The sequence below is a fragment of the Vanacampus margaritifer genome, chromosome 7 (genome assembly GCF_051991255.1).
Source record: "Vanacampus margaritifer isolate UIUO_Vmar chromosome 7, RoL_Vmar_1.0, whole genome shotgun sequence".
NCBI classification, from domain to species: domain Eukaryota; kingdom Metazoa; phylum Chordata; class Actinopteri; order Syngnathiformes; family Syngnathidae; genus Vanacampus; species Vanacampus margaritifer.
Window position 1 is genome coordinate 16,418,973 of NC_135438.1, and position 13,323 is coordinate 16,432,295.

General features: G+C 43.0%; 1 protein-coding gene across 3 annotated transcripts in view; it reads left to right on the forward strand.

The window, feature by feature from the left end:
* adgrl1b (adhesion G protein-coupled receptor L1b) overlaps window positions 1-13,119 on the forward strand; it is a 43,942-nt gene extending 30,823 nt beyond the window's left edge. For 2 of the 3 annotated variants that reach the window (XM_077570120.1, XM_077570121.1), the window contains 10 exons: window positions 1,322-1,534; window positions 1,622-1,842; window positions 2,786-2,852; window positions 2,960-3,048; window positions 6,405-6,573; window positions 6,657-6,806; window positions 6,892-6,988; window positions 7,077-7,187; window positions 9,720-9,740; window positions 10,033-13,119. In XM_077570120.1, coding sequence (XP_077426246.1) covers window positions 1,322-1,534; window positions 1,622-1,842; window positions 2,786-2,852; window positions 2,960-3,048; window positions 6,405-6,573; window positions 6,657-6,806; window positions 6,892-6,988; window positions 7,077-7,187; window positions 9,720-9,740; window positions 10,033-11,993 — 3,099 coding nt within the window. In that variant the 3' untranslated portion in view covers window positions 11,994-13,119. The remainder of the gene's footprint in view (window positions 1-1,321; window positions 1,535-1,621; window positions 1,843-2,785; window positions 2,853-2,959; window positions 3,049-6,404; window positions 6,574-6,656; window positions 6,807-6,891; window positions 6,989-7,076; window positions 7,188-9,719; window positions 9,741-10,032) is intronic. The other variant, XM_077570122.1, reaches the window with a different exon arrangement.
* The last annotated feature ends 204 nt before the right edge of the window (window positions 13,120-13,323 follow it).

A 13,323-nucleotide genomic window follows, 5' to 3' on the forward strand; every position in this document is an offset into this window, starting at 1 on the left:
GAGATTCAAAAAAATACAAATAAATATAATAATAAATGTGGAAATAAATACAAAAATAAATATAAAAAAATTCAAATTAAATGTCAATGAATGAATTAAAAACGCTCTGCTCTCATATTTATTTATCTTATGCTGAGACGCTGTCTGCATGAAATATGTCATGAAATGTTATTCAAATGAGGGGGTGGTCCTAAGTTTGTCTTGGGTTGAACTATTCGCCTAATGGTTGATTGACATGTCAGCCAGCCCGTTCCACAGCAATGGAGAATTCACACACACGAAAGAAACAATGGACCTTGCTGTTTACAGGAACTTGTGTGACGTTGTTGAGCAACTCTTAGTCGCAAGTTTCAGTGATAGTGGACAAGATTGTCCACTTGACAAGATTGTCCACGGTTCATTACTGGAGCTCTCCATACAAGCCGTTGAGACTTCTTTGTTTGTCAACCTGCTTGGTGTGGATCAGCGAACACTCCACCATTGAATGACAGTTTGCAAGGGCGGAGTCCAACCAAGACACGCTTAGGACCGCCCCCTCATTTGAATAACATTTCATGACGCATTTCATGCTGACAGCGTATGCAGCATTAAATAAATACATATAAGAGCAGTGTTTTGATAGAAATCTACTGTATTTATATATTTATTTCCGTATTTAGTTCCACATTTATTTTTATATCTGTTTATTTTTGTATTCATTTCCACTTTTATTTATTTATTTATACTTTTGTCGTTTTTATTTCCATTTATATTTGTTTTTTGCATTTAATTATTGAATTATATGTTTTAGATCCGCCCGTTTTATTTTCACTTACATTTATTTATTGTTGATTTCTTTTCTCCATACTTATGATGTGCACCGTCTTTGTTCAGCACCGATGATAATCTTGCCTCAAGATGAATAGCTGATAAATGTTGTTATGTTTACTGCCTGTATGACACGTACTGTATTTTTTCTTTAATATTTGCAAGTTTCAGTCAACAGCAACCAACCGAAATTGTAAAAGAATCATCAGTCATTTCTGGAAAGCTTGTATGTCATTCTCTTGATTAATTATGGCAAGATTGCTGCTTCTCAAACTCCAAGATAGGGTTCAGTTCCCAAATTAGAAAGGCTGATAAATGCTGTTATTCCTACTAGTCCTCAGCCATCAGATCCCATTTTTGCACTAATTTGTAAGATAGGAAGACGTTTATTAATTAACCATTCAATTATCTTGAATTGAAGCTGTGAGAGAGATATTTCTAAACGCCGTCGGCTGTTGTGGTCTCTAATAAAAGGCAATTGACATACTTTCTTTGTTCTTTTTGGTCTTGGCAGTCTGGTGTGGGAGTAGAGGAGCTTTTGGTCTATATCGTCACCTGGGTGGGCATCTCTGTTGCTCTGGTGTGTTTGGCCACCTGTCTTACAACCTTATGCTGCCAGGCGGCACCCTGGCACACTGACCACAGCACCATCCACTGCAACCTGTGGGCAAACCTGCTCATAACAGAGCTGCTCTTCCTTGTGGAATCCAATAAGACACAATATACCGTGAGTTCTTATTTACCTAAAACATGCTTGCAAAATGTAGTTTTCTCTCTCTTGTGTCATTTTGGTTTTCTCACATTATATTTAAAGGTTGTGTGCTCCATCATTGCCGGCCTGCTGCACTTCTCATTGCTCTCAGTGTTCTGCTGGCTGTGTCTGGAAGCAGTGGAACTGTACATTTTGCAACGGGAAGTCTTTGAGGGTCGTAACTCCAGACGCAAGTATTTGTACTTGAGTGGCTACTCTGTACCCGGGCTGGTGGTGGCTGTGTCTGCAGCCATTGACTTCAGAGGCTACGGCTCAAAAGCTTTGTAAGTTCATCACAACACAACTGTGCAGTGTGTACAGTATGTATATATATATATATATATATACAGTATATATACTGTATATATAAAACAATATTTTTTTAAAATCAGATTAATCACATCTTAGAATTTTGATTAATCGCTTAATTAAAAAGGCTTTTTATCAACATTATTTTGCCTGCCAAATTTAAAGAGCACCTGTTATGTGTTAATTCTTTTGACATTTAATGTTATGAGGACGCCTTCAAAAAAAATTTGATCCACTGCACACGCTCATCCTCCTCTTTTTCTAATCAATTAATTACTTGAGTAATTTGAAAATAAAAATATATTTTGACTAGAACAAATATGCTGAATGTCTTACGCAAACATTTATTAAATATTTTGCATTAATACGTGTGTAACGGAACCATTCGCTGTCAAGCTAAGGGATCATATGCGGTCAAAATTAATAGTATGATTAATATGCATTATACATGACTAATGCGATGATTTGTTGTGATTAATCAGTGAGTTAACGCTTTAACTGTGACAGCACTAATATATATGTATAATATAAAATTATGACCCGGGAGAACTTTTTTTGTTTTGCCATACTGGAGTAAAGAGTAATTGCACATCCACTACAGTAGGTGGCAGTGGCGCTTTCATTTATTTATTTATTCATTTTTAATTTCAGGCAAATCGATGAATTCCAAATCTTTTCTGTGACAAACTAAAAATAAGCATTTTAACAATTTTGTAAACAAATGATACTATTTATAGTTACGGCGGAGAGTTGCAGAGGAACGAAATGTGTTCTTATTCCTAATATATACATATCAAATGTCAATCAAAACTGACCATTATTGTATTTGTAAAGGCACATTTTCTGTTTTCACTTCAAATTGTCTAACATTAAGGACTGTGATTGTATAGACGGATTGTTGTTGTTTTTGTTCCACAGCTGCTGGCTCCGAACTGATAATTACTTCATTTGGAGTTTCCTTGGACCAGTGGCTGTTATTATCACTGTGAGATTTTTGTTCCTGCCCTCATACAGAGTTAACCATTTACTGTATGTAGTGTACAAATGTATGTGTGAAGGTAAAGCATTGACAGTTTGTGTTATTGTCTACAGCTCAACCTTGTAATCTTAGTGATGACCTTACATAAGATGCACAGCACTGCCGCCCTGAAGCCAGACTCCAGTCGCCATGACAACCTGAGGTTTGTAATTGTCACTAGAGCTGTGGGCAAAACATTAACAATTGAAGTGATCCATGTTACTTTTGTTTCATTATGTTTAGTTTATTTTACAAATTTAGTTTGACATAATACTTTGCATGTTTTGTGTGACAAGCGGGCAATCTTTCAAAAATGATTATAGAAACTGTTGTGGTATTACTTCTACATGCTATAACTATTGGGTTTAAAAGAGCACTTAATACCTGTGCTAAACACAATTCTCATACTGAATAAACACAATTGAGCTTGTCACGGTAATCATAGGAATGAAAATCCTGACTGCCAATTTCTCTGAATGTATTATGCTCAACAGGAAGTGGCAGGTAGATTTGAAGGCCATAAAATGGTACAATTTATTCTGGTTATGTAACCAGGTCAATACATGTTGCCTACACTTCTTAACGACAGGAAAAGTTTTGTTTAAAAGCCTATTTTTAAAAGATGATTTGAAAGAGTGTAACAACATAACATAACAATACTTATTGTAGGTCCACTCTCCTATGAACATGCACTTTCATACAGGGGCGTGACATTTGAGTAGAATCATTATCATCCTAATTGACCATGGAGAAACTGGGTGAAATAAGGTGTCAGAAATATTCTCCAGAAATCTATTTAAATGCCTTTTCTCATTATGGTTGCTGTAGTAGTTGGCAATGATAGGCCACTAATTACGGCACGTCAAAATTTAATGATATCGCTTATTAAGGAGAAACAGGGGACAATTAAGTGACAAAAATATTCACCCAAAATCAATGAAAACACCTCTCATTCTGATTGCTGTAGTAGTTGGCAATGGTAGACCAATTCTTAACACAGAATGAGGGGGGAAAAAGTACTCAGAATGAGAATAAGTGTTTACATTGATTTCTGGCGAATAATTCTAACTGAATGCATTTCATCCATCTTCTCTATAATGAGAGATATCAGCAAAGTTTGATGCGTAGTATGCAAAGGTCTGCCAGTTCCAGCTATTACTGTTCAGCTCTCAGAATGAAAAAAATAATATTTCAATTGATTTATGGTGATTTATTCCACATATTTCATGCAGGATTATAAAACTTGTGGATGGTCCGTAAGCGAATATTGAACATCTGGCCAACTTTTACTCGCTGTCTGTGCGCAGTGTCAGCTCGCCGTCCATCTAAAAAAGCTTGAGCATGGCTAAATGTCTGAAGACTACGTCCAATCGTCACCAAAATTCTGATCCACATCCCTTGTCATGTGCACCTCAACCTGTAAAAAGATCGGCACAATATTTTTGATTTTGTGGAGGTGATAATGGCTTCTACTCATAGGAGCTCACATTTAATGTCAATAAAATCCCAAATATTGTGCCGATTGCTTTTATATTTTCACAGGTTGGCTTGGACTAAGCCAGGAAACAACAGTAATGCTGCCATCCTCCCTTCAATTACGAGGAGAAACAACCCATAAATAATGGCTGTTACATCTTGTGCTGAAAGTTGCCATAAATAAATAAATACTGGGCTTTTCAGGGGGATAATTTTATTGTTGGCATCATTTTTACATACAGACCTATTACTTAAGTGCCAATGCTCAGCCCATTCAAAGGTCTCTTTAATCTCCATTAATTGAAAACTTAACATTTTAAGATTTTTTTCCTGCTGCTATGAAAAGGCCTTTGCAGCTTCCATTTCGTCAGAGTGTCATGAATGTTCACTGAAAGTGGCTTTTGTTATAATGAATGCCAACCTTGTAGGAGAATTCCGCAAAGCAAAAAGGAGATATGACACACTGCACTTGCGGTAGTGTTACAGTGGTGTTAGATAGCTTGTGTTTGCAGTTTGGTGCACATTTGGGGTCTTATGTTATGTTATGTTATGTTATGTTATATTTTATCTTCTAATTGTATCTTGTCCTCACATCGAGCATGTGATGTAATTTAAATTCAGACTTTCATCCCCTTCTATAATTCGATCATGTATGCCAAAATATTGATTCTATTGTGCACATATTTGTACAAATTTAGGGTCAAAAGCAGCCCTGATTTTGTTTTGAAGTTCACCATGTGATGTTAGGATGCTGAATTTTAACAGCAGCCTACCAACTTGATAAATTACAGTAAAGATGGTTAATGGTTAAGTAACACCAACCATTGAACAGGTATTAATTAATATCATCCATGAAGGCAAGAGTGTATTGAATTGGTCCAGTGGAAGCAGTACTTAATTACTCCAGCCAGGAGGAGGACGTATCAGGACCGCTTCTATTGGTATACTGTGGTGTTGTAGCCTGTTGCTTACTTAAAGCTCTTGTCTCTGCTTTAAGCTTTGTGTCATTATGTCATGAGGAATGAGGGCTTGGTAGCCATCCAGCTCCTACTCGTGCCCTCAAAAACATGACGTGTTATGTTCGTCCCAGAAAATGATGTAATGTTCCTGGTCGAGGGGAACCCAAACAATAATTTTAAATAATGTGAGATAACAGTATGAACGAAAAAGGCTTCTCCCTCCTACCAGGCTATATTCAGATACAATGACAATCATTTTACTATACACACAGTATAGCTCCCTTAGTTAAACTTAATAGCCACAGACTCAAGTAGTTTTCTTTTTACTGCTGAATTTATTGCTTCTTGCCAACAATAATGCCACCGTGAAAACTGGTGCAAAACACACATACAAACAAACCAATTAGCATAAAGAAAATAAAGACAACTTAGATTTACCTTAGACAAAAGTATTGACAAACACAAAATAAACCTCATTGGCTGTGTGTAATGTCCAAAAAGGAAACTAGGCTTGTTTTCTTCTGTCTTTGTTTTTTCTGTTTCTCTCTGATGAACCTAACATTGTGTATGTGGTATGTCTATACTTTCTCTCCTCCCTAAGCTCTTCCTCTACTCACTTACTCACTGACATACACACATACACCCCCACTACAGCGCCCTCTCTGGTGTGGATGGCCAAACGCCCAAAAGCAAAGAAAACAAAATGCACAAAAATGACAATGTGGCAGTTACACACAGGGTTGAGTTGATATCTGAGTATCATACAGACAATGCTCACAACAAGACTTCTGGTACTCAAACAACATCTGGCCAGGTTGCAAGGTGAAGGGTTGAGAAAAAGGGCAACTGCCAACTTTCAGCGGTTTAAAAAAACTTCTATCCCTCCTCTGGCCAATCCCACGGAGGCAATCATTTTGAAACAGCCAACCAGCAGCTCCTAATCCAGACACTCAACTGCTCAATCACCACCAAACAAAACAAAAAATCACAAAATCAACAAGGTCACAGCACATGCATGCGTTCTTCTTCTGTAAAAACGTTGAAAGTATTTCCACATGACACTGACGTGTGGTCTTGTGTCCAGGGCGTGGGCGGTGGGCTCGTTGACGCTGCTCTTCCTGCAGTGCGTCAACTGGTCCTCTGGCCTGATGTTCTTGTCTGCGCCTTCCCTCCTCCTGGCTTACCTCTTCGCCTCCCTGAATACAGCGCAGGGCTTCCTCATCACCATCCTGCACTGCACCCTCGCCAGGAAGGTCAGCCTCAGAGCTGAGCATCGTTATCTTGGCGCTCGTGTGCTCGTACGCCGCCGACGGTTCGTGATGTGCTTTGTGTTCAGGGTCAGAAAGACTACGGCCGATGTCTCCGTCTCTCACAGTGCTGCGCAACCTCTTCATCCAGTTCTCCGGACTCGGTCAAGGGTGCAGCTCTGCGCTCCAACAGCCGCTACAGCAGTAGCCAGGGGCGGAGAGCCACGGCGAACAGACAGGTCCGTGCTCCATTTCACACTTCTCTTATGGGCTTTTTCTTGACACGAACCTGTTTTGACTCTCTGCCAATATTCTGTGCTCCAGAGTCGAATTAGGAGGATGTGGAATGACACGGTGCGCAGACAGACTGAGTCATCTTTCATCGCCGCTGATGTTAACAGCACTCCAACTCTGAACAGAGGTTAACATCCGCTTTATTGTTTTCGCACGCTTTCTTTGTTGCTTCGCGGTGCAACATTGATTCGGATTCATCTTTTTTCTGCACATAGCTGCATTGGGGAATCATTTCCTGACCAATCCAGTGCTGCAGACTCACGCAGGAGCCTCTCCTTATGACACCATGTTGGCACAGGGATACAACCAACCCTTCACCTCCACAGGTATACTTTATCACAACCTCAGTGGTCTTTCTTCTGTACACTAATGGCTTAATTGGTAGGTTCCCTTAACTGCATTTCTATTTATGAGAGTCCTCAACAAGTCTGCCTGGACGATAATGTTTATTTGTCCAATCATTAAGTTAGAATAGTCGACAGTACTGTGCAAGAGCCAACACTAGTTTGCGGTTTTAATGACTTTTCACCACCGCAATCATTTTTGCATCATGAACAGCTAATTGTACTGATACAACAGATACAGGCGTTACAATGGTGTTAATTAGAGATCCAATAAATTAAGGTTTCAGTTTGCTTTAATTTGTCATTCTTGTGCGCTGTGCTGTTCAGTGTTTAAACCAAATTGAGAGTACTTTAAAAAATATTATTAGAGGTGGGGGCGTCAATGAATTTTGAACGTCCGTCAATCATCAAGTCGGGACACCCTTCCATCATCATCAATCCGCCAATATTTCAAGCCGAACGGTCAATCCGCCATTCACCGATTGCTCAACAAAATTAGCATCCGTCAATGTTTCCGTCAATCGTCAATACCTCAACAAAATGCCAAATTTATTGTCGGATTGAGGATTTCATTGATGGATGAAAACCCACTTTCGTAAATGCTAAATTTGTCAATTTCTCAAAGTTTCCCGTCAGTCGTCAACAAAATGAGCATCAGTCGTTGATGGAATGCCGACCTCTTATTGAATATTGTACAGTAGTTGCCTTTGGTATGACATCTGCAATGCTTTGTTATCCTACATACCATGCAAGTACAGTTCTGGATGTGAATGATAGTCTAGAATTGTGTGAGGGTCCCTTATGTAGGTAAAGACACTAGGAAATAATTATATACTCAGCATGCAACAACAGATATAGTGGGATTCCGACTGAAAAACCATAAACATTTAAATTCAAATAATCCTTCCAAAGCAATTTGCATATTTGCCCTGTGAGTGTGTGGGTTTTCTGTTGATACTCTGGCCTTCCCACATTCCAAAGACTCTAAATCAGTGGTGGGCAAACTCGGTCCTCGAGGACCGGAGTCCTGCAGGTTTTGGATGTTTCCCTGCTCCAACGCAGCTGATTCCAATCAACAGAATCATTATCAGGCTTGTTTGGAGCTGTGTTGGAGAAGGGAAACGTCCAAAACCTGAAGGACTCCGGCCCTCGAGGTCAGAGTGTGCTCACCCCTGCTCTAAATTGTCCATGAGTGTGAATGTGAGTGTGAATGGCTTTTTGTCTATATGTGGCTTGTCATTGGCTGGCGACCAGTCCAGGGTATACCACTGATGACAAGTGTTATAGACAGTGTTTCTCAACCTTGGTCCTGTTTTCCATGTCTCCCTATTCCAACGCAGCTGATTCCAATGACAGCTCATTAGCAAGCTCTGGAGAAGCCTGATAATGATCCTCAGCTGCAATGGAATGGGGAGACACTTAAAAAAGGCTGCCTTGAGGACCAGGGTTGAGAAACACTGTTATAGAAAATGGATGGATGGATGGATGGATTGATGTTTATTTAAGTTTGTGTCATCCGTTTTTAAGAGAAAGTGATTTTCATAATACTTTGGGCCCTATTTTCATGTCCAGCGCAAAATGCAGTCTACCTGCGTGCATGGATGGAGTTTTCTTTCTTTTTGAATTTTTACAGATGGGCGGAGCTAGAAAGTGGCGTTTGTGGCAATGTACGCCATTGTGGGATGGAATGTGTGTGGTAAAATCAAGGTGGTCCGTAATGCACGCCGGGCAGAAGTGGCGGAAGTAAATTGACTCGCTGAACATGTGACGTGGGCAGTTGGAGAACGTTGTGCACTTCTCAATCGTGGCTCCATATGTGCGCCCCTCCATGCCATATATAAAAATGAAATACAATGACATGCACGTCCGCAGCACGCCAATCTGTCTGCTTGCGCCTCAAAATTCATAGCATACGATTTAGTCTACTTTACGTCACCAAAAGTGCCGATGATGTCAAGAAGGAGCATGCGCAGAACATAACAACGTCTTGTTTGTCTTGTGACATGGAGGACCTGTCGTGGAATACGCTCCGTCTGGTCGTATTTTCGTGCATGGTAAAATGACCAATATGGTCGTATTAATTGGACGTCTTGTTCGTCTAGAGGGACCTGTTGTGGAATACGCTTCATTTGGTCGTATTTTCATGCATGGTAAAACGACCAACATGGTCGTATTGTGTTGGATGACTTGTCCCAAACACTAACTGGACTTATGCCTGCACCAAAATTGATATGTGGCCATTTTAAGCTGAGCGCACGTGTGCTTGTCTATGAAAATAGAGCCCTTTGTGTGTTATAATGGATTACCCTTAATATATATACTACTTTTAATCCATTATTTTTGTTGTTGACACACACAAAAACAAAGATCTTGGCCGTGGTTGATACGTGTGTGTTACTTTTTGTTTCAACGGATAATTGGTGTCTACTTTAGGGCTGCTTTGATTTTGTTTTTATATTTCTGTTGTTATGTTTTTGACTCTTTTCCTCTCTGTCTCTCTCTTCCGTGGACCAGTTGGAACCTTCCGAAACAAGAGTATGAGCTCTTCTTTATTGTGCTCACCCAAATCATTTGGCACCGTGGTTGTCTTCATAGACCACCCTTTCATATTTGCACACTCATACTTAGTAGATCATAATGACATGAAATACTTGTCAAGCAACCACATCAAATGTTTCCGATAAAACAAAAAAAAGTCTCAGTCTTTAGGAAGAAGCTCTACTCATTTGTTCATAATGTACATCGACTCATGCAACTCTTTTCACAACACGATTTTGTTATTCTGTCTTACCTTTTAAAACTGGTCATTTCCTGTTTCTTCCTGTAGAAGTTGGTGTTTCGCAGAGTCAGGAATCCTGTGGATTGGACAGTGTGTGTCTCAACGGAGGTTACACTCCCAATACCTTCACCCTACATGGACTGGGGGCCATGCCTGGATCCCGAGCCGGAGTGGTGGGCAGCACTGACCTTCTGAAAGAGGGAGGCGTTGGCATGGGAGGCGATGACATCTCCCCTTCCCTGCTGACTCCACACAGCGCTGCGGATTTGAGCAGCGGTGCCGGAATGCGTCGTAACCTTTCTGACGCGGCTGCCCTGGAAAAGATGATCATTTCTGAGCTGGTGCAGAGCAACCTGAGGCCTTCTGGCGACATGCCCGTCCCTCCCGAGCGCTACGGAAGCCTGGCGAGGCCTCATCATCTGGACAGGGCGGCCCTCACTCACACTGCCACCTTGACTCGGCACACGCAGCAACCCCAGGAGGGCTGGGCGGCCACCATGCAGCCCGCCACTCGACACAACGCACAAGAGGGTTGGCCACATTTGAGGCACCATCTACAAGGTGCTGAGACACATTCCACATCACATGAACAAGATCATAGCACAACACCACGCTCACAAGATGGCTGGTCACACGCACGCACTCCAGCAGATGCCGAGTCCCGCGAGTTACTTAAAGACAGCGAGAGACTGCAGCTGCAAGGCACTCTGGGTCGTCGCGGGCTCCAAGAAAGGCAACAAGCACGCCCCCCCGATGTTCAGGCTCGGCCGTACGCCACCCTCAGCCGCACCCCTGGCACCCTGTCCCGCCACCGCAGCACGGCCGAGTCAAGCGCAGGGACGGACAAAGAAAGGGAGCGAGATCGGGATCGTTACAGAGACAGACCCTTGCCACCGCCTCCTCCACCGCCTCCACAGGAGTCTGAGCCCTTGTACAAAGCTCTGGAGGAGCCGCTTCTGATGAAACAAAGGGAGGCCAGTGTAGACGCCTGGCGAGGAGGGCAGGACAGGGAAAAGGATGAAGCCTTTCTCCTAAAAAGAGATGGCCTTATGGACGAGTGGCGGGGAGGTAACAGAGCAAGGGAGGAATCTTTCAGCTCTCAAAAGAGAAATGGAGACATGGCTGAGTGGAGAAGTGGAATGGAGAGAGGAAGGGAGGAACCTCATCTCCTGGAGAAGAGAGACGGAAGGATGGATGCATGGCGAGGAGCAGCAGAGACGGACCGGGAAGAAACTTTCATCACTCAGCGAAAAGATTTTGGGATTGATGGCTGGAGAGCTGGGATGGAGAGAGAAAAGGACAGAGATGGTTGGAGAGCAGGATTTGAACGAGAGAATGACAAGCAGAAAGACAGAGCGCTAGATGTGTGGCGTGGAGGGGTCGATGTAGACAGAGAGGAATCTTTCTTGTTTGAGAGCAGTGACGGCGGTCTTGATGGGAGGAAAAGAGGAAAAGATAGAGGTTCTCTTCGGTATCATGGCGACCGAGAGGATTCCGATGGCTTTACTCTGCCTTTGACCCCTGATCTTGACCTTGACCCCGACACCTCACCTGTCTACGCCCAGGACTCCAACCCGTCGCCACTGTACCCCGGAGACCATCGGTCACCACCTCTCGGTCTCTTCTCGCGAAGCTCACCTCCGACTAACATATTTGCTCCCCGAGACACTAATTCTCCTCCCAACAATCTCTACTCCCGCCACTCGCCCCAAGTGTACAGCCGAAGCGGTTCTCCTCCTCGCTTCTACAGTCGTACCTCCCCCCCAACCCTCTCCTACCCTGACAGTAGCCCCGAAGGTCCAGAAGAGCTCAGCCCCGCCAGCCCGCCCCAGCAGCCTGCCCTGGAGCTGCCCTACAGCCTCGGGAGAGCCCCTCTTGGCCCACGGCCCAATCACCTGCAGACCTTTTATCAGCCGCCACCACCGACGACTAACGGAGAGGCAATGTACACATCCGAGCCCTCTTCGGAAGGAGACGACGGTCAGATGCAGCGTGTGACGAGCCTGTGACTAGGGCGGTGGTGATCGGGGCGTAGAAACCAGGGAGGTGGAGAAAAGCACAACCAACAAGTGTTAACTAGCAGTTATCGATGATAATGATCAGAGCTGGGCAAGACCGTCATTACATTGGCCCATCATTGACGCGTGTCCACCTTTTTGCAAGCGCTTTATGACGCGAAGGACGGACATGAACCTACTTCAGTCGGTGCTCAGTCTGCGTATTTTTTCAAGGTTTTGGCTCTTGTCGAAAGGTAGGCATCCGTCAATGGCGGGCCCGCCTTAACGACGGTTTTGCCCAGCTCTAACAATGATCTCAATTGGCCAATGAAGGCAGCGATGATGTCAAAGATGGCTCCTCCCTGCTTCTATCTCCCGATCACCACGAGACTTCCCCCGCCCCCTTCTCATTTTTCGTTACTTTTCTAGAAGTGTGGCTCATTGGTCGAAACTCTTCCTCTGCTCTCTTTCCCGGAACCCCTGCCGTGTCTTCCTGCTTCATCAGTGCTTTAATTCTTACTGGCCCATTATCTGACTTTGCGTTGGTCCATTGCCTGGGTTTGGCCCCTCCTCGTAGCAAGAGAACAGTGTTGTGACGGATCAAAGCACTTGTGTGTTGCCAAAAAAATCCTTTCAAAGAACACATGCATGACTTTCTAGCGGTTCTTACAAGGCCATGCGTTCTGTAAGAAGGACGTGTTCCAAGTGCAAGTGAACGAATGTGTGTAGCTTGATGAGCATGCGTGTGTGCAAGGTGTGTATGTGTGCGTGTGTGAGTGAGAGAGTGTGTAAATATATACAAATCTTTTATGATTATGATTTATGATTAATGTATCACAGATTAATGTATCACAGAGGAGCATTTTAGTAATGTCGATGGAGGTGGGCCTTACGACGTGCGCCCTCCTTACGATTTCAACTCACATCAAGACCAAAACGTGTCCTCCAGTCGCCATTAACTGTTGGCAGTGGAACAGTTTTCAGCGCAGTTGTCATAGAAACAGAACTATTGTCTCCAAAGCAGATCATGTGAAACCTCAGAACTTTTTCTGCAACCCCTGATATCCTTGTACAAATTACCCTCAAGTGTTCTAATTGTCTTGTATTGCTATTGAAGTTCGAGTAAACGTGAAATTAATCTTTCTTGTCCTGTCTTTGACTATAGAAGGTAAGGCTTAGACCAGGGGTGCCCAAGTCCGGTCCTTGAGAGCCCCTATCCCCTATCCTTTCCATGTTTCTCTTCAAGATCGTTATCAGGCTTCTGCAAGGCTTGCTGATGAGCTGATCATTTGATTCAGCTGCGTTGAAGGAGGGAGACATGGAAAACAGGCTGGGTAGGGGC